This window comes from Peromyscus californicus, unplaced genomic scaffold (assembly GCF_007827085.1).
Source record: "Peromyscus californicus insignis strain IS unplaced genomic scaffold, ASM782708v3 Scaffold_6__1_contigs__length_162567912, whole genome shotgun sequence".
NCBI classification, from domain to species: Eukaryota; Metazoa; Chordata; class Mammalia; order Rodentia; family Cricetidae; genus Peromyscus; species Peromyscus californicus.
The window spans coordinates 131,153,194-131,180,044 of NW_026294584.1; the positions used below are offsets into that span (position 1 = coordinate 131,153,194).

At 38.3% G+C, this 26,851-nt stretch overlaps 1 protein-coding gene across 18 annotated transcripts in view; it reads left to right on the plus strand.

The window, feature by feature from the left end:
- LOC128098387 (WASH complex subunit 2) overlaps nucleotides 1-26,851 on the plus strand; it is a 195,392-nt gene that overhangs the window by 110,269 nt on the left and 58,272 nt on the right. For 4 of the 18 annotated variants that reach the window (XM_052719439.1, XM_052719431.1, XM_052719430.1 and 1 more), the window contains exons 36-37: nucleotides 5,551-6,723; nucleotides 7,281-7,335. In XM_052719439.1, the coding sequence (XP_052575399.1) occupies nucleotides 5,551-6,723; nucleotides 7,281-7,335 (1,228 nt within the window). Of the gene's footprint in view, nucleotides 1-5,550; nucleotides 6,724-7,258; nucleotides 7,336-11,855; nucleotides 11,906-18,809; nucleotides 18,902-26,851 lie in introns of those variants that run through there. The other 14 variants (XM_052719436.1, XM_052719437.1, XM_052719435.1 and 11 more) reach the window with 7 other exon arrangements.

Genomic DNA, 26,851 nt, shown 5'->3' on the forward strand with positions numbered 1-26,851 from the left:
AACTTGGTATTCCTTAAAACCATCTTCCTATACCCGCCTTTAACCTCTGGCAAGTACCATTCCACTTCCATTTCTGTGAGTTTCTCTACTGTAGATACCGTATGTAAGAGTATTTGTGGCCAGATTATTTAATTTAGTGTGACATCTCTGAGGTTCATTCATGGTGTGGCATATGTCAGAACCCCTTTTTTTTAGAATGAATAATTCCATTGCACATCTGTACCACATTTTGTTCATTCATTTACCTATCAGTAGACATTTAGGTTGCTTTCACATTTTGGCTGTTGTGAATATTGGTGGTATAAACATGGGTACAAATACCTCTTTGGGACTTTGGCTTCACACACACACACACACACACACACACACACACACACACACACACACACACACACACTTTATTCTTAGATAATTTGACACATGTACACAATTTGTAGTAACCCTCTCCAATCCCCACCATACCCATGAATCTCTCTTGTTTTTGTTTTGTTTTGTAACTCACTGAGTTTAACCAGGACCATCTATCTATGTGACCATGAATTTGGACTTGTCCAATGGAACCTGGTAAATTCAGCAGTGGCTACACAACTGATAACAATTATATTAGATATTTTAAGGAGTATAATCCCATTGCTTTATAAATTATTCCTCAGTTTTGTTTTATCTGAATTACACCATGATAAGATACTGGTTACTTCTTTGGCATAAATGTCACACAAAAGATGTATTCTTTGTATAATACATCCACAGAAACATTATATCAATTGTTAATATTTTCAATTTATCATTTTAGGATTTCCTGTTAGCTCAAAAGTGGTTGAGTAGATTTAGATAAGTTTTGGTGGCTGAGGCTTTTTGACTTTCATTGTGTTTAATTTTTAGTTTTTTTGCATGGAAATCAGACAATGTCATTTATAGTTCTGCTGTTTAGAACTTAATTATTAGAGATCTGATATTTCCATGTGTGCCCGATGTATATTCGAAAGATAGTTTATTCTCAACTTCAGATTAAAAGTTTTACAGTTATTTATCTTTAAGACCTGCCTCATTGATGGCTTATTTGTGTCAGTTTGATTTCTTCTGCAGTGAGAGCCATGGTACATGAAAGCCCACGAAAGGTTTCTGTGTGTTTCTTTTCACCCTACAGGAGTGTTTGCTATGTGGTCTCTCAAGTGTCAGTAGCACTTGGGTTGTGCTGTTCCTGAAGGTCAGGGGACACTTGCTGTCCTGTCGTCATCCCTAGACCTGACACCTTTTGCCTCCTGCACATTAGCTAAGTGACAGTCAGAAAACTTACTTTGCTTTCTCATTTCTTCATTCTGTTTCCATTTTTTAGCATTTCTACTATTAAAGAATATGTAACGTAAATCATTTGTCTATCTTAGCCTAGCTGATGTTTTATTGTTAATGCCATGGTTTCGAGGAGTCTTTTTATGGAACTTTTCCCATACTTTTTTGGTTAGTTGCATATCTTAATAAATGCCTCAGGAAAGGAAAGGCTTGTAAGTACTAAATTTCTAGAAGTCTAGAACTTAAGGAAAAAAACCCCTTAGGTGATAATTTGAAGACTGCTTTCAGCAATCATTTCTATAACTGGTGAGCGATGATTTATTCAGATAAGAAATGTTTGGGGCTTTTTAACAATTTTGTTCTGCTGCTGCTTTTTATACTGCAGTTGAAGTCTTCTTGCCAATGCACCCCACTTTTCTTCATAAATGGCTTCATTTTAAAATTTTATGTGTCCGCCTGTGTTAGTGTTTTATTGCTGTGAAGAGATGCCATGACCACAACACCTCTTATAATAGAAAGCATTTAGTTGGGGTTTGCTTAGAGTTTCAGGGGGTTACTTTATTGTCATCATGGTGGGGAGTATGGTGGCCTGCAGGCAGACATGGTGTTGGAGAAGTTGGGAGTTCTACATCCGGATCTGCAGGCAGCAGGAAGAGAGACACTGGGCCTGGTTTGGGCTTTTGAAGCCTCAAGCCCACCCCCAGTGACATACTTCCTTCAACAAGGCCACACCTCTCCAACAAGGAAATGCCTCCTAATCCTTTCAAAATAGTGCCACTCTAGGAGCCTATGGGGTCCATTCTTATTCAAACCACCACACCTCTCATGTTTAATTTATTTTATGTATCAGGTTCTTGCTGTGTACCCAGACTGGCTTTGATTTTGTAATCTTTGAGCCTCACCTTCCTGAGTGCTGAGATGACGTGTGTGTGTGTGTGTGTGTGTGTGTGTGTGTGTGTGTGTGTGTGTGTGTGTTACCAGAGTCTGTTGGTTCTTACCCTCCTCTTAGGCCACTTCCCTCTCACTCCCCTAGTCTTGGGTCTCAAACCCAGGGCCTCCCACAGGCTGGGCAAGCACTGTGACCACTGAGCTACACCTCCAGCCCTGGCTTTTTGGAGATGAATTATTCTGGGTCAGTTTCACTGCATGCTTATGCTCTTTTAACATAAAGTATTTTGTTATTTTTTTTATAACTTGTTAATTTTATAATGTTTAGCTTTTTATTTCATTTTGTTTGTAGGGAACTTCCTTTATACATATAGTGGGACTTCATTTTATAGTAACTATTTTCTGTTATATTTTAAAATTCTTTGTGTTTTATTTTCATTCTTTTGGATGTTTTTATACCTTTTCTTAGTACTCCTGATTAAATGTCTTGTTGAATCTGGTTTTCACCAGGTGGTGGTGGCACAAGCCTTTAATCCCAGCACTCGGGAAGCAGAACCAGGCAGATCTCTGTGAGTTCAAGTCCAGCCTGGTCTACAGAGCGAGATCCAGGATAGGCACCAAAACTATACAGAGAAAACCTGTCTTGAAAAGAAACCAAAAAAACCAAACAAACAAATAATCTGGTTTTCTTTGGGCATCTTCATTTTGGAATGATTTCATTTTTTACTGATTATTTTAAGTTTGGCCAGCTTAAATAGTGTCTTCTAATTCTTTTGTTCATTGTATCTTGGTTGTGGATTTATGATTTGATGTATTCTTTGAATATTATCTGCAAAAGCTAACATGCTCCTGTAATCCTCACACTGCAGAGGCTGAAACATGAGTTCTAGGCTGGGCTTCACTTACCCTTTCTCCAAAATCAGCCAGGTTCAGGGGATTGCTCATTGGCTAAAGTATCTTCCAGGCAAGTATGAGGACCTGGGTTCAACTCTCCAGAGCCCACATAAACAGCCAGACATGACGACTTGCATCTGCAACACCAGCAGAGACAGGCAGCTCACTGGCCAGTCAATGTAATATAATTAGTGAGCTCCAACTTCAGAAAGAGACCCTGTCACAAAGAGTAAGGAAAAGCAGCAATTGATAAAGACACCTATATCAACCTCTGACTTCTACATGCATGCACACACATGGATCTGCACACATATACCTACATGCACACACACCACACACATTAATAAACAAAAAATACAAATACTAATCTAAAGACATTTAATTTAGACTGGAGTATTGTGGTGAAGTTTTCTCTGGCTATGTTATGTTAGGGGAGAATTTGTATGTGCTAAAATATTCTGATTCTCACTTCCTGTTTTATTCTAATATGGATTTGTTGCCCCCTTTTCTGTTCTTTTTCTTAAAACTTTATTTAGGTAAGTATTAAGAGTTATGGGCTAATACATAAAATAAAGATATTTTAAGTAGGGAGGTAATTTATTTCAAGAGCACTCTTTTTGTGTTGTTTTTAATCATTGACACTCCCATTTCAGGGAAGACTAGGTGGATTTTCTGATTCTGATATTTATATCTTTTTCTCTATACCCCTCTCTCACAGTAGAGCCTCCTTAAAACTTAATCATTAGTATAGATCCCAATCAACTTCAGGTTGTTTCCTTTTGGCTTCTATTAGCCCATTTCATATCCTGGATATGAATCTTTTTGGTATTTACACAGGTGGGATTTTCTCTTTTGCGAGTATGTTTTATTTTGGTTTTATCAGCCCTAGGCTGCCCTTCCTCTCTCTTCTCTTTGAAGCTCCGCATTCCTGCTTGTACCACAGGCATTAGCTTTGTAAATGAGCCTCCTCCATTGATTATTTTCAACATTAGAGCTAATTGGAAGCTCATATTCTCTGTCCGTTTGCTGATGATTTGGGTCATGGGTAATTTTATTTGCTCGTATTGTTGATCTCTTTGGATGTTTTTGTATTTATTTACTTGGGAGGGTATGTGTTACTCCTTAGGTTTCAGCAACTATTGTTGATTTCTAAGGCCTGGAAAACAATTTCCATTTTTGAAAAATTATTTTTGGTAGATACATAGCTGCAGGTTGGCAAGACAATGACTTCAGGGTGAAAGTGGCTATAAGAACCAGCTCCCCTTTGCAAGGGACTTCCATCTATCCAGCCTTTCTAGTTCTCCTTTTCTCAACTGGTACCTACTGAATTTTCAGGCTGTTGGAATGTTATCAGACTTTCAGTTCATCCTCTCTCTGCTCATCATCACTATGCTTAAGAGCTGAGGCTCCTCTCTTGAGCTCTGAACTTCACTTTTCTGTGATATGTAAACTCTCTATGGCAGGCAGGTCTTGTCCTCGGTTTACTGACACGATGGGTTCATGTATATAGTATGCACTTGTATTATGGCTAAGATGCTTATACAGAGAAAGGAAACAAAAGCAAAATTAACCAAGGGAGAAGCATATGGACCCACGCCCAGGTGAAGCAGGCACAGGCATCATAGAGCCTTTCTCAAAGACATCTTAAGACGGCTTGGTTTCTCTGTCAGGGAGTTGTGACAGCACGTGTGAGATCTCAAGGGACTCCATTAGCGACTGCACAAGGGACTTTTTTCTTTCTTTCTTTCTTTTTTTCTTTTCTGTTTTGAGGCTTGTTCCTGTGTGTGCCCTCTGCCTGCTAAGTGTCCATACCTCTCAGACTCGGAAGAAAAGCAGATATCCATTATAAACATTTGGTTGCACAAGCAGTTGAGGCACAACTGTTGTGATGGGTTAGGGTAAGACCCTTTCCTGAAACGGAGGTCCACAGAAACCAACAAAGGGACAGCCTTTTCAAGGCCAGCAGTTTACTTCTGTTAGCTTTTTTTCTGAGTACCTAACTATACACAGTCATCTTACTGGGAAAAATGCCGTATCTCATATAACCAACATTTTCTGCTTAATAAAAGCCTGAGAAAGAATTAATTGTCAGGAAATAAAACAAAATTATTTTAACATCTTCAGAAAATTATGGTCAATAACGTGATATAACAAATCCTCAATGATAATCTTAAGATTTTTAACATTTTAAAGCATTTCAGTGTTGTTGTTTTGTATTGAGAAGACCCGTCTTGTGGCCTAGGCTGGCATGGAGTGGACTCTGTAGACCAGGCTGGCCTCAGACTTAGGACAAACACCCTGCTTCAGCCTCCCAAGTGCTGACATGATGGGTGTGGGACACCACACCCAGCCTCCTTGAGCACTGTAAATTGAGGTAACAAAAATGTCAATATGGTAAGTAACATTTTCTCCCCTGATTCTTGCTGAAGGACAGCGATAAATATGTTGAGGAATTACATGTGCACTCTTTTCTTGTAGCCTAAGAAAGTTGTCAAGCTAAAACCTCGTCCACCTGTAGCCCCTCGACCTCCCAGCAGTTCCACAGCAGCAGCCCGGCACCGACTGTTAAGAGTCCTGCCTCACATCGGGCAATCTTGTTTACCTTCTCCTGGCAATGCATATCTCCCTGAAACATCCAGGAATGCAGGCTCAAGTCCTGCAGCAGCTCAGGCCCCTGCGGATAGACCAGTATCATCTCTCAGAAACGAACTGCTGAAGGAGGATGATTGGGAGATTAACACACTGTCTCATCCCACGGGTAGCATCAGACTGCTACCTCAGATGACCCACATAGAAGTGGAAAATGACAAAGAGCTTGCAGATTCCGTACTTCATCTTGGATCATCCCTGCCTAGGCGGACAAAGCACCTTTCAGGGAACTTGCCATCTAACAATGAGGATGATGTCTTATTTCCACCGTCAGAAGAGTGTGTATCTGAAGAGTTGCTCCTGACGGAAGTAGGTCCTTTTGCCCCATTTGCAGAAGGAAATGATGTCGAGCACTCGAGCAGTGGTGTAGAAGGCATAGGGAAGGTAACTCCAGAGTTCCCACTCGCTAAAGGTGATAGAGGGCTGAGAGCCGCAGAGCAGCCTCTGAACCATGTGGCAAGAGTGTTGAGCAGTGACCCAGTAGACAATGCAATTCTTAACCACCGAGAGTCGAGCTCTCACAAGAACAGACTCCTGTCGCCACTTCTCTGTGCTGCACCAGTGTCACTACATAATTCTCTGGTGAAGCCACAGAGACAGTCAAAATGTTTTGAGTCTGGCAACCCCTCAGCGCCTACTTCACAAAATGCCCTGCGGGAATTGGACATTCGAACCATAGCCGATTCTTCTTTCTCTAGGACTGCTCGCTTTCGTGGTGTTAAAGTCGATTCTCCTGGGAAAAGATCTGATGTTATTTCCAAAGTCGAAGCTCGAGATATCACAGAAATGGCTAACAAAGCTTCCAAAGAGCCTGTTGGTTGTGTAAATAATGGCTTTTTGGCTTCACTGGCACGGAGTGCAAGCAGAGACAGTTTGCAGAGCACGCGTGGGGCAGGCAGGCTTCGGCCCTCTGGAATTGGGTTGTCTACAAACTTCCAGCACTTCCAGGATGAAAACGCTAGGAAAAGTTCTCCCCAGTTAGAACCTACAGATTTTTTTCTAGTAAGTATTTTCTTTTCAGTTGATTCTTCTAGTTAAGTCTTGTAGTGAATGACGATTTCAAATTTAGACTTTTATTTACATAAATAAAGATGCCTACAATTAAATTGTTTTCCCATACATTTCACTAAAATGCTTATCTAATTTGTAGGAAATATATTTGATGATTGTTTTTTGATTTTTTGAGACAGGTTTCCCACGTAGCCAAGGTTGGCCTGGTACTCGGGATGACCTTAAATTCTGATCCCGGCTTCTAAGTGCTGGAATTACAGGCATTACTGCCAGGCTCATTGTTATTCTGTAGTTTTTCAGTGATACATACTTTCATTAAGGCTTTTTCCAGTGTCAAGACTCTTATCTAAGCCATCAGATTTTACTTGTTTAAGGACAAATAATCACAAGAAGCAAGATTAGATTCCAAGTTAATTTAAACGTAAATAGAATAAGTAATTTACAGTGGATGCCCGTCAGCATTTTAATAATAGGATACAAGTAGTTGATGTTTGGTGATCTATTCTGCATTGACTCACCTCTGTAGGTGTTTTGTGTTTTAATTGTAGTCTGCTCGTGGTATTGGAATGAGTGGAAATAATGCAGCAGCAGGGAAAAGAGTAGGTAAGCCTCAGCTAATTTTGAAAACAGCGTAAGAATCACAACATTAACATACTGTTGAAGTCTCAAGGAGAGATGGAAAGAACGTTCTCTGTGGTAGGTACAGGGTAAACTCTGCTGAACATTTCATTTCAGAAAATAATTTGTGACCTGACTACAAGGATAGCACATGTGGAAAGAAAACAATCTCAAGTTGGTATTTCCTGTCTGTGGAGCACTGTGGTCTCTATGAAAAGACACGTTTATAGAAGAGTTAACACCTTTACTGATGGCTGGCCATTTAAAAAATATAGTGGGTTCAGGGTGGGCCCTGAGGTGTGTTTAATATTTTCATCCAATATCAAGGGAGTGGTAAGAATCTTTTGTTAGTAAACTGATTATTTCTGAACAAAGAAAAGGATAATTTCTAGGTCCAGCCCTTTCTGTACACAATAGCAGAAGCAGCTCTAATTTACACGTTCTTCCAGAGGTAGCTCGCTGAGGATGCCTTGGCTGATGATTATGTTCCAGGAGGCAGGAAGCCTTTAATATCTCCTCTTTTTGTCTAAGCCAGTAGTAAATTCACCCAAGGTGTGCTCTCTGTAGCTCTGGAGTTTTAAAATACTTTTCTGTTTTGTGGACTTTTATGCTTTTTTTTTAAGAGACACATTAGATTTGTTTGTAAGGTCTAAGAATATAAAGTCCGGGGTTGGGGATTTAGCTCAGTGGTAGAGGGCTTGCCTAGCAAGCGCAAGGCCCTGGGTTTAGTCCTCAGCTCCGAAAAAAAAATAAAGTAAAATAAAATAAAGTTCTGATATATTCATATTCATTTACAATTTATTTTTTTTTTTGGTTTTTTGAGACAGGGTTTCTCAGTGTAGTTTTGGTGCCTGTCCTGGATCTCGCTCTGTAGACCAGACTGGCCTCAAACCCATAGAGACCCCCCTGGCTCTGCCTCCTGAGTGCTAGGATTAAAGGCATGCACCCCTACCCCCACCCCCACCCCGGCTTTCATTTACATTTTAAAAGGGTTTTCATTGTGATAAACTGTACATAAAATTCTTCTTAAACCTGCATTTTGGTTGTTGTTTGAGACAGGGTCTTGTGCGGCCTAAGTTGGCTTCAAAGTTATTACATAGCTGAGGATGGCCTTGAACTTCCATTCTTCTGTTTCTACCTCCATGTACCACTATGCTGTAGTCGAATGTTTCTCAGGTCCTGCCCAGCCCCCCCGCAGTCCTGCAACCCACTTATAAAATAATCCCTCAGAAGCTTATATTAATTATAACTGCTTGGCCATTAGCTCAGGCTTATTACTGACTAGCTCTTATACTTAAATTAACCCATAATTCTTATTTATGTTTAACCACATGGCTTGGTACCTTTTCTCAGTTCTGCCTTGTCATCTTGCTTCCTCTGTGTCTGGCTAGTGACTCCTGACTCAGCTTTCCTCTTCCCAGAATTCTCCTCGTCTGCTTGCTCCACCTATACTTCCTGCCTGGCTACTGGCCAATCAGCATTTTATTAAACCAGTGTACAAGGGCATTATCCTATAGCACTATGCCATGTTCAATAATTTTTTTATTTTTATTTTTTTTAATTTCATTTTGCAATACAATTCAGTTCTACATATCAGCCACGGATTCCCTTTTCTCCCCCCTATGGACCCCCTCACCTAATAATTTTTTTTTATTATTTGAGACAGGGTCCTACTCTGTGTCTTAGGCTGGCTTCAAACCCAAAATCCTCCTGTCTCAACCTATCAGATGCTGGATTCCATACATATACCACCAGTCCTGGTCTTTAATCGTTTTTAAATGTATAGTTCCATAGTATTAAGTACATTCACATGTTGGGCAGCCATGACCACATCCAATACCAGTTCTCTGCAACTCTTCAGAGTTTTTTTGACAGATCAAATTTTTTCATTTGCTGGATATTAACCTGTGGCAAACTAGGTGGCATGTACCTATAGTTGTAACTACTGGGAAGGCTGAGGCTGAGAAACTGAGGCAGGAGTATTACATGAGCCTATGGACTTTAAAGAGTAGTTTGGGCATTGTAGTAAGATCTTGTCCTAAAGGTATCAAAACAATCAGAACCACAATGCCACAAAAACTCATCATCTTGTATTTTCTACCCATTACAGCCTCTGGCAATTGTTATTTTATTTGTTATCTCCACGGTTTATGACTTAAATACCTCATAGATAATATTTGTCTTCTTGGGATGGCATATTTTACTAATAACACCTTCAGGGTTCATTTTTGTTATCACATGGGTCAGAATTCCTTTTTTTTTTTTTTTTTGGTTTTTCGAGACAGGGTTTCTCTGTGTAGCTTTGCACCTTTCCTGGATCTCACTCTGTAGACCAGGCTGGCCTTGAACTCACAGAGATCCGCCTGGCTCTGCCTCCCGAGTGCTGGGATTAAAGGCGTTCGCCACCACCGCCCGGCTCAGAATTCCTTTTTAAGGCTCATGAAATTCGATTGTTCACATAGACCATATATTGCTTATCCATTCTTCAGTCACGTGGGTTGCTTCCATATTTTAGGTACTGTAATACTGCTATGACTATGAATGTAACAAACATGCCTTCAATTATTTTGGGTATATATGCCAAAAGTAAAATTGTTGGATCATATACATTTTTGTTTTAACTTATTTGTTGGCTTGTTTTTCGAGACAGGGTTTCTCTGTGTAGTTTTGGTGCCTGTCCTGGATCTCGCTCTGTAGACTAGGCTGGCCTGAACTCACAGAGACCCGCCTGGCTCTGCCTCCTGAGTGCTGGGATCAAAGGTGTGCACCACCACTGCCTGGCTCTAGTTTTAACTTTTTAAAGAATCACAGTATTGCTTTTCTGTATCATGTTACAGTCCTACCAACAGTGTATATTGAGTGTAGTCTCTACACATCCTGCCAGTGCTCTTGTTTTCTGGTTTACGCTTTTGTTTTTTGTTTTTGTACCTGCTATTGGAATAGATATGAGATGATATGTTCCTGTGTTCTGTATTTGCTTTTCTGTAATGATGAGTGATATTTATTCCATAATTAGTGATACCATTTGCATAATGTACTTATTGGATATTTGTCTGTCTTCTTTGGAGAAATACATATTTCTGTCATTTACTAATTTTTGATTCAGGTCAGGTTTTTTTTTTTATTGAAGTTCTTATTCTATGAATGACTTTTTTATTCTCTTGAAAACATCTTTTGAGGGTCAGCCAGATGGCACAGCAGGTAAAAACACTATCTGCCAAGCTTAATTATTCATTTATTTATCTGGTTATTTATTTATTTATTTATTTATTTATTTATTTAGTTAGTTAGTTAGTTAGTTAGTTAGTTAGTTAGTTTTTCAAGACAGGGTTTCTCTGTGTAGCCTTGGCTGTCCTAGAACTCACTCTGTAGATCAGGCTGGCCTTGAACTCACAGAGATCTGCCTGTCTCTACCTCCCAAGTGCTGGCATTAAAGATCTGCATAACCACTGCCCAGCAAGCTTTATGATCTTAATTCAATCCTCAGGACACACATAGTTGAAGGAAAGAATCAACTCCAGCCAAGTGTCCTCTGACCTCCACATGCATGGTCACACATATGTATACCCTAATAAAATTAGTAGATGTAAGAATGTTGTTGATTGTTTTTACTCTTTGTTCTTTGGCTCTTTTGGGAGGCCCACTACCCAGCTCTCAAATAAATCACACAGAGGCTTATTCTTTCTCATAGATTGCCCAGTCTTAGCTTGGCTTGTTTCTAGTCAACTTTTCTTAAATTAAATTATCCCGTCTACCTTTACCTCTGGGCTTTTATCTTTCCCTATTCAATATCCCTTTCTTTACTTATTATTCTCTGGCTAGCTGTATAGGTGGGTGGCTGGCCCCTGCCATCATCCTCATGTTCTTGCTCCCTCCTCTTCTTCCCAGATTTCTCCTCCTGTTAATTCTCTCTGCCTGCCAGCCCCGCCTATCCTTTCTCCTGCCTAGCTATTGACTGTTCAGCTCTTTATTAGACCAATCAGATGTTTTAGACAGGCACAGTAACACAGCTTCACTGAGTTAAACAAATGCAACATAAAAGAATACAACACATCTTTGCATCATTAAACAAATATTCCACAGCATAAACAAACGTAACACATCTTAAAATAATATTCCACAACATAAGAAAACTTTTTAAAAAAGAAAACATGTTTTGATGTATAAGTTTTTAGTTTAATTTTAATCAAGTCTAATTTGTCTGTTTCTCCATTGGTACCCAGCCTTTGATGTCATATTCAAGAAATGACTGCCAAATCCAATGTTAAAATCCAATTTTGTAGCCTGCTACTTTGCTGAAAGTGTTTATCAACTGTAGAAGTTTCCTGGTAGAGTTTTTAAGGTTGTTTATGTATAAAATCATATCTTCTGCAAATAAAGATACTTCAGTTGTCTTATTGCTCTAATTAAGACTTCAAGTACTCTGCTGAGTAGATATGGAGAAAGTGGACATCCTTGTCTTGCTCCTGACTTTAGTGGAATGATTTGAGTTTCTTTCCTTTTAGATTGATATTGGCTGTGGACTTGCTGTCAACTGCCTTGGTTATGTGTTGAGGTATGTCCCTTGTATCCCTTTAGGACTTTTTATCAAGAAGAAATGTTGGATTTTTTTCAAAGGCCTTTTATGCATCTAATAAGAGGATCATGTGAGTTTTGTCTTTCTGTCTGTCTATGTGGTAGATTGATTTATTTATGTTGAACTATTATTATATCTCTAAGCTGAAGTCAATTTGATTGTGTTGGATAATCTTTGTTATGTGTTCTTGAATATGGTTTGCAAGTATTTTATTGAGAATTTTTGCTTTTATGTTTGTAAAATATATTGGTCTATAATTTTCTATTTTTGTTGGGTCTTCGTGTGGTTTTGGTATCAGAGTAATAGTGGCTTCAAAGAAAAGTATTACAAAATGTTCCTTCAGTTTCTATTTTATAGAGTTAAAAAGAAAAGTATTGGTGTTAATTCTCCTTGTAAGCTCTCAAAGAATTCTGTGTGGAATCCATCTGGGCCTGAGCCTTTTCAAGACTTTTAGTTACTGATTCTTTTTCACTTGGGGTTTTTGATCTGTTTAAATTGATTATTTGATCTTGATTTAACTTTAGTACATCACATATATTGAGAAATTCATCCCTTTCTTAAGATTTTTAATTGCTGGAATATAGATTTTTAAACTATATCTTTTGGATTCTCTGAAGTTCCTTGGCATCTGTTGTAATGTCTTTCTTTTCATCTCTAATTTTATCAATTTGAATTTTCTTTCGGTTAATTTCAAAAAGTTTTTCAATCTTGTTGATTTTTTTAAAAATAACCAATTGTAGCATACCAATTAGATTTGTGTGTTACATCTGGCATGCAATTTTAGGGCACGAATTCATGAAAAATCCACTTGCTTGTTGCTTTGCAGCTACCCTCACAGGCCAGAGCTGCATGCAGTCAGAGTCACTACCCCACCAGCTAGGTTTTCCTTTCCTTTGGGATTTGTCCGTTGCAGCCTATTTGCAACAAACTCCATAGGCGTTTGGCCCCCATACACATTCCCCCGTGTAAATAGCTGGCTCTTTAGCTTCTTTTCTCCTGGTGAGTTATGGGCTTTTCCTAGACACCCTCCTCAGGCTGCTACCACCCTAGGTAGCTGCCTTGAAACCCGCTTGGTCTTCCACTGTTCTACAAAGAAGCAGTCAGCCTCACATCTTCATCATCATCATTGGCAGATTTGGTGAGACAATTGGGAATTCTTAAAGGAAGGAATTAGTTAAAAGAGTTTTTCCCCCACATTAAAAAATGGGAAACACCATTACAATGGAGGGAGTTAGGTCTCTGTGTGATAATGCACTGGACAGTTTGAAAATGAAGCAATTAAATGAGAAGATAATTTAGATGAGACTTACATAATGTCAATTATAAATATTATCTGTTTGATCATTTTTGTTTTATCATTTAAAAAGTTGGTTAATATGAGTGCCAAGATAAAAGTTTTAGAAAAACTTATTAAAACAGATTATAGAGATATTCAGACCCAGACAGAGGAATTTAAAGGAGAACCAATGTCAGCATTGCATTATAAAGTTAGAGAGGAACAGCCTAAGGTTTTCAAACAACCAACCTTAATTTATCCAGTAACCTTACAGGAACTGCCAAATGATAGATATCCCCAAGTCTGTGTAAGAACTGAATGGACTCCTGTGCAAATATTAGATTCGAGGAGATTCAAGGAAGTGATAGTCTCATATGGCATGCATTCACCTTTTGTGAAGCAGATGTTAAACTGTGGTCAACTTGTAATAGAATTATCCCTCAAGACTGGAGAGATTTGATTACAGCTGTCTTGGAGCCTGATCCTCAATTACAGTGGAGGACCTGGTGCAAAGATGAGGCCAAGCCCATTGAACAATGAAGCAGGGTTAGAGGTATGGAAAGCTCCAAAGACCAACTTTTTGGAGAGTGAGATTATGTTAATATAGAAAGACTATCTCTATATGATGACTACACCCTGGCCTTGTGTTGTGCAGCAGCCTTGAATGTTTGGGACAGAATTGAAGAAGTAGAAAAGAAAATTGAGTCATTTACCAAAGTTATACAGGGCCAAAAAGAAACCTTTGCTGATTTTTTTTTTTTACAAAGATTGACTTCTGCAGGAAATAGAATGATACCAAATTCAGAAGTTAGACAAATAATAATTGAATCTCTGGCTTTTAGAAATACTAATGCAAAATGCAAACGGATAATTATTCTGTTAAAGGCAAGATCAGCATCCTTAGAAGGATGGATCTGAGATAAAATCAATATTGAATCTCATAACCATGATGATGCTTGGATAGGAGAGGTGATTTCCAGAAGTTTGAAGAAAAATTGAAATGTCAATTTCTCAATTGTGGTAAATGAGGTCACCTAAAAAGGGATTATAAACAGCATTTGTAGAAACAATGTTTTTTTTTTTTCCTAAGAATAATCCCAACAGAAAACCCCTCTTTTCTGGATTATGCAGAAGGTGTGGCAAGGGAAGGCATTGGACTAATGAATGTAGATCAACAAGGAACAGACAAGTTAATCCTTTGGCATCATAAAATGCCCCATGTCAAATTCAGTTCAGTCATTTCCTGTCATCGTGGAGGAAACTCCTTCCCAGATCAATTAAAGAATAGCAACCTTTGAAGTCTCCAAAAAGATGATGGGGTCCCACAGTGGCGATTCCACCTGCACTATGATAATGCCACTAAGCTGACAAACACCACCCAAAGATCAACTTTGGACTACAAACTGCTCAGGACAATTTCCAGGAGGCTAGCTGAGATGATTCAGCCTCACAGACCACTCTAGCCAGGACTTGAGACAAGCACTTTCCCATATGCAGAGACTGGACAACAAATGATACAGCTACCTCTCCTAGTACTTGACAATTACCCCCAATTTTTCTTTGCAGGCTCCCCTAAAGATGCCATTGCCCCCAGACAACAGGAAGTAATTTTAAGAACTATTGAGAGCACTGGTAGCAAAAGGCCATGGAAGTATACAGCAGATGACAACTAGTGTTCAAAAGGTCAACCCACCAGAATCAAGGATTCTGATGGAGGGTTAAACCAGAATGCAGGGCGTTTTGGAATTATTGCCTTTTGAATGAATTGGCTATTTCTTGTTGTAGATTTCTTGTGCAATTACACTATGATATCTCCCCATTACCATGCATTTTCATAAAATGTGTATATATAATCTCATGATTATATCTCAATCTTATGAGCACATATATCTATGGGTGGTCAGGAAGATGACTTTTCATTCGGCTGTATAATTTTGATATGTAGAAAATATACTAGGATATGTTTCATAGCCAGATCCATGGTCCCACAAGACTGTAGACACTTAAAGCCTGCTTTATTCCTTTTGCTCAGGCTAACACAGAAAATTATAATCTCTCTTGAGTCTAACACAAACTGCACACATTTAGCTCATTTTTACTTAAGAGCAAGTTCAAACTAGACTAAAGGCCTTTGTAAATAGATCATAAGTTTAAAATTTCACAGCTATGCACAAGGTCAGAGTTGCAGGTGTCTGCCAAGGTTACTAACACAAAACACCAAGAAAAGCCTGCCAATTCTTTGCTTGCCAAGTCTGCTGATAAAAACCTGTGTCTCAGAGTTTGTTGTACTGGGCATTGCATCCCCTCCCTCTGAGATCTTAGAACCTTGTGTAACCATGGTAATGACTCTGCTCCTTATGTCTATTCTAGGAATGTGCTATGACCTTGAGGGTTTTGAAACTTTCTCAGGATTGCAGTGAGTCTCCTGTTAGAAATGTATGGATAATTAATCAAGAAAGGAGCTAAGAGTGAGAGCTGAACAGAATCTGTAGATTTAGAGAAGTTTGCTTAGAACAATAAAGAGATGGACTAAAAGAGCACAGTGTGAATAGATTTATTCTTATACCCTCAGATAAGTAGAGTTTCCCTCGCTAGTGTGTAGAGTCTTCCTGGGACTCAAACAGCTTTCATTAAAGACTGTGATGTCCACATTCCTAAGAGGTGGGGTGGGTGGTTTTTGGTCTTTAAATGGGTTATGGATATTTGTTATTGTTTAGGGTGGTTGGTTACAAGTTGTTATTGGTAATGGTCAGGAAAAAAGCTAAACAAAGAAGTTTAGATTCAGGGTCCTTGTTTTGAAAAGAAAAAAAGGGGGTAATAGATATGATAGACTAAGGGTAGATTATTGAATCTACTTTTAAACCAAAAAAGCAACTAGTAGTTTTAAATATTTTACATTGGTATGGATCTTTGTATACTGATACAATGTTGAGATTATTTTTGTTAGAACATACTGTACATACATTTCTAATCTTGTTCAAGGTATTGTACCTATACATCTCATTTAGCAATATAATGCAAATTGCTAGTCTTTGAAAGTTATTATTATAAACTATTTAGGATAATAAAGAAATGCAGGTTAGTAGTTAGTCACCTATTGCAATTAAACTTGTAGTCACGTTAGGTTGTTGTCAGGTAGGATGCAGGACATTTTTTCAATTTCCCTGTATTATGTCTTGCTTTGTATCCTAGTATGTGGTCAGTTTTGGAGAAAGTTCCATGAGCTGCTGAGAAGATGGTGTGTTCATTAGTGTTTGGGTGTAATGTTCTGTAAATGTCTTACAGATCCATTTGATGTATGATATTATTTAATTCCAGTTTCTCTATTTAGTTTTGTCTGGATGATCTGTCTGTTGGTGAGACTGGGATATTGAAATCATGCACTCTTGCTGTGTTAGCATCAATGTGTGATTTTAGGTATAGTAGTGTTTGTTTTATGGAAGTGGAAGTTTTTGTGAATAAATGTTTATAATTGTAATATTCTCTTGGTAAAATTTTCCTGTATCTTCTGATTAGTTTTGCTTGAAATCTATTTTTGCCAGATATTAAATTGCTGTGTGGCTTGCTTCTTGATTTTGTCTGCGTGGAATACCCTTTTCCATCCTTTTACCTTAGGATGGTTTCTGTCCTTGATGGTTATGTGTGTTTCTTAGAAGCAGCAGAAAGATGGATTCTGTTTCTAATCCAGTCTGCTAGTCTGTGTTGTTTGTTTGTTTGTTTTTAAGAAGAAAGTTGAGACCATTAGCATTGAGAGTCATTATTCAGCAGTGTTTATTAATTCCCGTTCTGTTACTTTGTTTGAGACCTCTGTTGGTTAACTGTTCTGGGATTGTTTAGTCTTTGTTTTTTTTTTTTTTTTTTTTTTTTTTTTTTTTTTTTTTTTGGTTTTTTTCGAGACAGGGTTTCTCTGTGTAGCTTTGCGCCTTTCCTGGAACTCGCTTTGGAGACCAGGCTGGCCTCGAACTCACAGAGATCCGCCTGGCTCTGCCTCCCGAGTGCTGGGATTAAAGGCGTGCGCCACCACCGCCCGGCTTGTTTAGTCTTTGTGTTCTTTTGGGTGTAGTTAATCTTCTCTTTGGACTGAATCATTCCTTCTAATATTCTCTGTAGAGCTGGATTGATGGACAGAAATTGCTCAAATCTGTTTTTGTCATGAAATGTTTATCTTTCTCCTTCAGGTGTGATTGGAAGTTTTGCTGAGTGTAGCCATCTGAACTGGCGTGTGGTCTCTCAGAGCTTGTGAAATGTCTGTCCAAGCCTCTCTGCCTTTCAGAGTCTCCATTGAGAAGTCAGGTGCTATTTAAAGAGGCTCATCTTTCTGTGACTTGGTCTTTTCACCTTGCAGCTTTTAACGTCTTTCCCTATTCTGGACATTTAGTGTTTGGGTTACTGTCTGTCATGGGGAGTTTCTTTTTTTACGTCCTGTCTGTGTGGTGCCCTGTAGGTCTCTTGCACCTTGACAAGGATATCTTTGTTTAGATTTGGGAAATTTCTTCTGTGATTTTGTTAAAATATTTTCTGTGCCTTTGGCCTAGGTTTCTCCTCTTTCCTTCTGTATCTATTATTTATAGACTTGTCCCTTTCACAGTGTACCAGATTTCCTCGATGTCTTGATCTGGATGTTTTGTTGCTGTTGTTTAGATTTAACATTTTCTTTGACTGACCTATGCATTCTTTCTACCCTGTCGTCATGACCTGAACTTCTCTCTTCCATGTCTTTAATCTGTTGGTGAGGTTTTCCTCTGAGCTTTTGTCTTACTTCCTGAGGTTTTCATGTTTTATTCCAGTTTGGCCTTTCTTTAGCAATTCTATTTCTTCATTAAATTCTGTTTTCCTGTTTTCAATAGTTTTTACTATTTCATTTAACTTTGCATATTTATAGTCTTTATTCAGGCATTTCTTCATATTCTCTTTAAGGTCTGGGAACATACTCATAATTGCTGTCTTAAAGTCCTTGTTTTGTGATTTATATAAATTGCTTTTTTATATTTTATGGAATAATTTGAGTGTTGTTAGTTCTTTGAAAATCTGGTAGAATCCTGCCATTTATCCATGTGGCTGTAGGTTTTTTCACTTGATACTTTTTTTTTTTTCTGAGACAGGGTTTCTCTGTGTAGCTTTGTGCCTTTCCTGGAACTCATTTTGTAGCCCAGGTGGGCCTCGAACTCACAGAGATCCGCCTGCCTCTGCCTCCCGAGTGCTGGAATTAAAGGCATGTACCACCACCGCCCGGCTCACTTGATGCTTTTAATTACTGCTTCTATGTCATTGGTTGTTATATGTCTATTTAAATGGCTGCATGTTGATTTAATCTTTGTAGAGCATATATATCTAGAAATGTATCCATTTCTTTTATATCTTTCAGTTTAGTAAAATACACATTTTGAAGTTTGTCTTTATGAATTTCCTCAATATTTATTGCGATATTTGTCTTCCAATCTCTGGTTTTATGAATTTGATTCTTTTGATTAAGTTGGCTAAAGGTTTGCAAAATTTGTTAATCTTTTCAAAGAACCAGCTGTTCCAATCACGGATTTTTGTTGTTGTTCTTTTCATTTTATTTTATTAATTTCAGCCCTGATTTTGATTTTTCTGGGGATTTTTTAGATTTTATCCTTCTTTGACTGACTGGATGATCTGTCTCTGCTACTTTGTCTTCAGCAGCTGATATTCCATATTCTACTTGATCCAATCTACTGGTAAGGCTTTCCTCTGATAATTTTGTTACTTTCCAAGATTTTTATTTGGATTTTTATTTCAGCTTGGGTTTTCTTCAGAGATGCTCTCTTTATGAAATTCTATCTTCATGTCTTGAGTTCTTTTTATTATCTCAGTCAGCTGTCCAGTCTTCATTCCCAACTGGGGTCAGGTTGCAGGATGCCATGAGGTCCCAGGGTGGCCTGGTGGGTGGGATGGCTGGCAGGAGGGTTTGGCTCTGTGGGGCTAATACCTGGGGTTCTGGGTCAAAGGACACCACATGTGGCAACCAAAACTCTGTGGCTGATGTGTGAACAGATTTATTTGTAGGGTATCAGTTTTACTCTTTCGCAGTTGTTCTAACCTCCATTTGTTGAAAAGACTATTGTTACCCATTGAATGGTCTTGGCAACCCTGTTGAAAATTGTTTGGCCATGTATGGTGTGAAGTTGTATTGCTGAGATACACTATTCTTGTTCATTGGTCTTCATGTTCATGTTTATGCCAGGATCATTCTGTTTTGGTTGCTGTCATCTATCCTCTTTTTTTTTCAAGATATGAAATGAAATTTTTTAAATTTTTTCTTCTCTCATACGTTGCATCCTGACCACGGTTTCCCCCTCCCTCCTCTCCTCCCAGTCCCTCTTCCACCACATCCCCTCTCCCTCAGATCCACTTCTCCCTTCCCTTCAGAAAAGGGCAGACCTTCCAGGGATATCAACCAAACATGGCATGTCAAGTTATAATAAAACTAGGCACATCCCCTTGTATTAAGACTTGACTAGGTAACCCAGTAGTGGGGAAAGGGTCCCAAAAGCAGGCAAAAGAGTCAGAGACATCCCCTGCTTCCACTATTTGGAGTCCCACAGGAACACCAAGCTACACAACCATAGCATATAGAGCATCTAGGTCAGACCCACATAGGTTCCCTGATTGTCAGTTGAGTCTCTGTGAGTCCCTATGAGCCCAGGTTAGTTGATTATGTGAGCCATTTTCTTGTGGTGTTGCTCTGGCTTCTACAATTCTCCCTCACCCTCTTCTGCAGGATTCCCCAAGCTCTGCCTAATGTTTGGCTGTGGGTCTCTCCATATGCTTCCATCAGTTGCTGGATGAAGCCTCTCTGATGATGATGATGATACTAGGCTCTGGTCTATAAGGATAGCAGAATATCATTAGGAATCATTTCATTGACTTTTCTCCCTCCCCCAACCCTCCCCCTCCGCAATTGTGTTTGGTTCTATCCTAGGTCTCTGGGCTATCTAAACTCTGGTTCCTGGCCCTCCAGGCAGTCTCTGGCATAGAACCCCTCTTGTGGCATGGGTCTCAATTTGGACCAGTCATTGGTTGGCCGCTCCCACAAATTCTGTACCACTTTACCCCAGAACATCTTGCAGGCAGGACTAATTGTAGGTCAAAGGTTTTATGGTTGGGTTGGTGTCCCAATCTGTCCACTGGTTACAGAAGATGGCTGGTTCAGGTTCCATTTCCCCTTTACTAGGAGGCTTCTCAAGGACACCATCATAGATTCCTGGGTTTTTCCATTGGACTATGTTTCTACCTCACCTCCAAAATTCCCCCCAATTCTAGTTGTTTTTCTCAGTACACTCTCCCTCTACTCCCCTGCCTAATCCATCCTGTTTCCATCCCCACCTTCTCCCAGTCTAACCATAAAATCTATTCAATCTTCCCTTCCCAGGGAGATCCATGCATCCTCCCTTCAGCCTTCCTTGTTATTTAGCCTCTATGGGTCTGTGGATTGTAGCATGATTATCCTTTATGTTTACAGCCAATAGCCACTTACAAGTGAATACATACCATGCTCACCTTTTTGGGTCTGGGTTACCTCACTTGGGATGATTTTTTTCTAGTTGCATCCATTTGCCTGCAAATTTCATGGTTTTTTTTTTAAAGTGGAGTAATAATCCATTGTGTAAATGTACCACATTTTCTTTATCCATTCTTTGGTTAAGGGACATCTAGGTTGTTTCCCAGTTTCTAGCTATTATGCATAAAGCTTCTATGAACATAGTTGAGCAAGTGTCCTTGTGGTAGGATGTAGTGTCCTTTGGGTATATGCCCAGGAGTGGTATAGCTGGGTCTTGAGGCAGATCGATTCCCAGTTTTCTGAGAACCCACCATATTGATTTCCAAAGTGGCTGTATAAGTTTGCACTCCCACCAGCAATGGAGGCGTGTTCCCTTTCTTCCACGTCCTTGTCAGCATGAGCTGTCACTTGTGTTTTTGAATTTACACAGGTGTAAGATGGAATCTCAGAGTCATTTTGATTTGCATTTCCCTGATGACTAAGGATGTTGACCATTTCTTTAAGTGCTTCTCAACCATTTGAGATTCCTCTGTTGAAAATTTTCTACTTGGATCTGTACCCCATTTTTAAATTGGATTGTTTGGCTTGTTGATGTCTAGTTTCTTGAGTTTTTTGTTTGTTTGTTTGTTTTTATATTTTGGATATTAGCCGTAGGTCAGATATGGGGTTGGTAATATTTTTTTCTCATTTCGTAGACTATCATTTTGTCCTGTTGACAGTATCTTTATCTTACAGAAACCTCAAATTCATGAGGTCCCATTTATTAATTGTCCATCTTAGTGCCTGCTCTCTTGGTGTTCTGTTCAGGAAATTGTCTGCAGTGCCAATGGATTCAAGACTATTCTCTACTTTCTTTTCTATCAAGTTCAGTGTATCTGGTTTTATGGTGAGGTCTTTGATCCACGTGGACTTGAGTTTTATGCAGGATGATAGATATGGATCTATTTGCATTCTTCGACATGCTAGTGTCCAGTTAGTCCAGCACCATTATTGAAGATGATTTCTTTTTTCCATTGCATATTTTTTTTGCTTCTTGTCAAAAATCAGGTGTCTATAGGTGTGTGGATTTATGTCTGGGTCTTCAAATGTGTCTGTTTTTATGCTAATCCTTTGCATTTTTTATTACTGTAGCTCTATAGTACAGCTTGAAATTGGGGATGGTGATACCTTTGGAAGTTTTTTATTATACAGGATTGTTTTAGCTATTCTGGATTTTTCATTTTTCCATATGAAATTGAGTATTGTTATTTCAAGGTCTTTAAAGAATTGTGTGTTGTGTATGTTTCTACTCTTGTTTCAGATATTTTTGTTTATTGATACAGATTTAAGGTTATTTTTGTTAGAACATACTGTCCATACATTTCTACTCTGGTTTAAGGTATTTTACCTATGCAGCTCATTTAACAATGTAATGTTAATTTCTAATCCTTGAAAGTTATTATTACAAATTGTCTAGGATAATAAAGAAATATAGGTTGGTAGTTAGTCACCTATTACAATCAAACTTGTAATCATGCTAGGTATGTTCTCAAGGACAAACAGATATATTTTAGGTTGACAGGTGGTCTTCAAATAGTTTAGAAATATACAGAATATGGCATTAAGGTGTTTTAATAACATAAGAGTTTTTTTAATGACAATGAGACATGTCTGCTCCTGGAAGCACCAATCTACTTCAGAGAAGATGATGGGCATCAAAGAAATTCCATATGGAGTTTGCTTTCCTTGTGACAAAAGTTAGCCACTGGGCAAGAAACTGCCCTTGCCTCAACTGCTGACTTTATGCTGTCCAAATTGGACAAGCAGAACACAAAAGGAAGTGACTGCTAAACTTTGCCAAGACAAGGTAGAACAACCCTTCAAAAATCCTGCTTCACAGAAAAGTCCGTTAGATAGTCTAGACTTGTAGGCCGAAAATGGATGCCCTAACATTATAGAAGAACCTTGAGTGACTGTCCAGGCAGCCAGCTGTTTTTGTCATTTCTATAGTTTTGGAAGTTGTTTGCTCTGTACTTCCTGTTTACTCAGGTAATATATCCTCCTTGGGTCTCTGATGGAGTTGAATACTAGATAGTTACAGTTACAATTTTCCTTGTTGCCAAATTCAGAAAAGAAACTCATAAAAGAGGTGTAAAGTATATAAGGTTGAGAGACATAGCAGGATAGTTTTGGGTTGGTAATACAAGTTAGTATAGAAAGTAAATTAGGTATAAAACTTTCAACTCTCCAAGAGAGGATAGATAATGCAGTATTTTCTCTGAATTTGCCAAATGCAAATGGACTTGACATTGTGAATGTAATTCTTACCTGATAATTTTTCTTATTGTAGATAGTTTTATAATTTTAGAGTTAAAACCTTCTCTTTTTATTTAGACAAAAGTGGGGGAAGTATTGTATAATATTTTGATTGCATTCTGATAATAAAGCTTGCTTTGAATCAGAGGGATGTTGCTTCCCTGATTTCTTTCTCAGCTCATTTGTTGTTTGTATATAGTAGGACTACTGATTTTTTTGAGTTAATCTTGTATCCATCCACTTTGCTGAAGGTGTTTATCAGCTGTAGGAGTTCTCTGGTAGAAATTTTGGGGTTGTTTATATATACTATCATATCATCTGCATATACTGATACTTTGACTTCTTCCTTTCCAATTTGTATCCTCTTGATCTCCTTTAGTAGTCTTATTGCTCTAGCTAGAACTTCAGATGCTATATTGAATAGATATGGAGAGAATGGACAGCCTTGTCCCTGATTTTTAGTGGAGTTGCTTTGAGTTTCTCTCCATTTAATTTGATGTTGATTATAAGCTTGCTGTAGATTGCCTTTATTATGTTTAGGTAATCCCTTGTATCCCTGATCTCTCCAAGACTTTTATCATGAAGGAGTGTTGGATTTTGTGAAAAGCTTATTCAACATCTAATGAGATGATCATGTGTTTTTTTTTCTTTCAAATTGTTTATATGGTGGATTACATCAACAGATTCTCATATGTTGAACCAGTCCTGCATCTCTGGGATCAAGCCTACTTGATCATGGTAAATGATCTTTTTGATTTGTTCTTGGATTCGTTTTGTGAGTATTTTATTGAGTATTTTTGCATCAATGTTCATGAGGGAAATTGGTCTATAATTCTCTTTCTTTGTTGCATCTTGGTGTGGTTTGGGTATCAGGGTGAATGTGGCCTCATAAAATGAATTGGGCAATGTTCCTTCTGTTTCTGTTTTGTGGAATACTTTGAGGAGTATTGGTATTAACTCCACTTTGAAAGTCTGGTAGAATTCTGTGCTAAAACTGTCTGGCTCTGGGCTTGTTTTGTGGGGAGACTTTTAATGACTTCTGCTATTTCCTTAGGGATTATAGGTCTATTTGTTAAATTGTTAAACTGTTAAATTTGATCTTGATTTAACTTTGGTAAGTGGTATCTATTGTAGCTAGATGTTTTCTCTGGTCCTGTGGAATCTCCCCGACCCGTGTCCCACGGCTGCTTGGTCCCAAATAAACACACACAGGCTTATATTATTTTTAAACTATGGCAATGGCAGGCTTCTTGCTAGCTATCTCTTATATCTTAAATTAACCCATTTCTATAAATCTATGCTTTGCTATGTGCCTTGTAGCTTACTGGCATTTTTACATCTTGCTTCTCTTGGCGACGGCTGGCAGCATCTCCTTGCCTCTCCTTTCTCTTCCTTTCTATCTGTTTGGATTTCCTGCCTGACTCTAAGCTGCTTTGCCATAGGCCAAATGGCTTTATTTATCAACCAATCAGAGCAACACATATTCACAGCATACAGAAAGGCATCCACAATACTTCTCCTTTTCTTTTTTTCAGAAAGGAAGGTTTTAACTTTCACATAGTAAAATTAAATATAATAGAACAGTTATCAAGCAAGAATCACAGTTACAATATCCAGTCCACTTATATTTGATAAATTCAAAGAAAATATTTTTATTTATCCTATATTTATGAGTCCAAGGTTTCATATCTAACTTATCTCTTATCATAACCAGGCAAAATTATAACTATCTAGTCTTCAACTACATCAAAGACCCCAGAAGGATATAATATTACCTAACTAAATAGGAAATGCATTGTAAGCAACTTCCAAAATTCCTTTTATTTAGACATAAAAGGGGAAATGCTGTGGGATAATGCTTTTGTACACTAGTTTAATAAGACACTGATTGGCCAGTAGCCAGGCAGGAAGTATAGGTGGGATAAGCAGACAAGGAGAATTCTCAGAAGAGGAAGGCTGAGTTAGGAGATGCCAGGCTGCTGTTCAGGGAGCAGCATGTAATGGCACACAGGTAAAGCCATGGAAAACGTGGTGACATATAGATTAACAGAAATGGGCTGAGTTTAAGTGTAAGAGCTAGTCAGTAGTAAGCCTGAGCTAATAGCCAAGCAGTTTTAATTAATATACCTCTGTGTGTTTACTTGGATCTGAGCAGCTATGGACTGGGCAGGACACAGGAAAACTTCTGACTACAATCTATCAAGAAAATTGTCCATTCTTTTAGATATTCCAATTTTGTGAAGTACACCTTTGAAGTATGACCTAATGATTCCTTGGATTTCCTCAATGTCTGTTGTTATGTCTCTCTTTTTATTTCTGCTTTGTTAATTTGGATATTCTCTCTCTGTCTTTTAGTTTGGATAAGGGTTTGTCTATTTTGTTGATTTTCTCAAGGAACCATCTCTTTGCTTCATTGATTCTTTATGCTATTTTCTTTGTTTTTATTTTATTGATATTAATACTCAGTATATTTCCTGCCAGCTACTCCTCTTGGTTATGTTTGCTTCTTTTTGTTCTAGAGCTTTCAGGTGTGCTGTTAAGTTGCTAGTATGAGATCTCTGCAGTTTATATATGAGGGCACTTAGTGCTATGAACTTTCCTCTTATCACCGCTTTCATTGTGTCCCATAAGTTTGGATATGCTGTGCATTCATTTTCATTGAATTCTAGCAAGTCTTTAATTTATTTATTTATTTCTGCCTTGACCCAGTAGTCATTCAGCAGAGAGTTGTTCAATTTCTATGAGTTTGTAGGCTTTCTGTTGTCTCTCTTGTTGATATCCAGCTTTAATCCATGGTGGTCTGATGGGATGCAGGGGGTTATTTCAGTTTTCTTCTCTCTGTTGAGACTTTCTCTGTGACTGAGTATGTGGTCAGTTTTGGAAACTGTTCCATGAGATGCTGAGAAGAAAGTATATTTCTTTGTGTTTGGGTAAAATGTTCTGTAGATCTCTATTAGGTCCATTTGGTTCATAGTGTCTGTTAGCTCCATTCTTTCTCTGTTTAGTTTTTGTCTGCATGACTTGTCCATTGGTGAGGATAGGGTATTGAAGTCTCTCTCTTCAATCTGTGAGGGTTGGTGTATGATTTAAGCTTTAGTAGTGTTTCCTTTTTAAATGTGCATGCTGTTGTGTTTGGAGCAGAGATGTTAAGAACTAAGAAATCATCTTGGTGGATTTTTCCTTTGATGATTATAAAGTGACCTGTCTCTTTTGATTAACTTTGGTTGGAAGTCTGTTTTCTTAGATATTAGAATGACTATAACAGTTTGTTTCTTATGTCCATTTGCTTAGAAAAACTTTTTCAAACCCTTTACTCTATGGTAACATCTATCTTTGATGTTGAGGTGTGTTTCTTGTATGCCGCAGAAGGATGGATCCTGTTTTCGCATTCATTCTGTTAGTTTGTGTCTTTTTATTGGGAAATTGAGTCCATTGATATTGAAAGACATCAATGGCAAATGATTGTTAATTCCTGTTAATGTTTTTGTTGTTGGTGGTGGTGGTGGTAGTGTGTGTGTGTGTGTGTGTGTGTGTGTGTGTGTGTGTGTGTGTGTGTGTGTTTCCCCTCTTAGGGTTTTGCTGGTGAGAGATTATTTATTGCCTGTTTTTTGTGCGTGTAATTAACCTCTTGGGTTAGAGTGTTCTTTCTAGACCTTCTATAGGGCTGAATTTGTGGATAGTTGTTTAAATTTGATTTTATAATGGAATATCTTATTTTCTTTATCTATGGTGATTGAAAGTTTTGCTGGGTATAGTAATCTGGGCTGGCATCTGTGTTCCCTTATAGTCTGCAGGACATCTGTCCAGGTCCTTCTGGCTTTTAGAGTCTCCA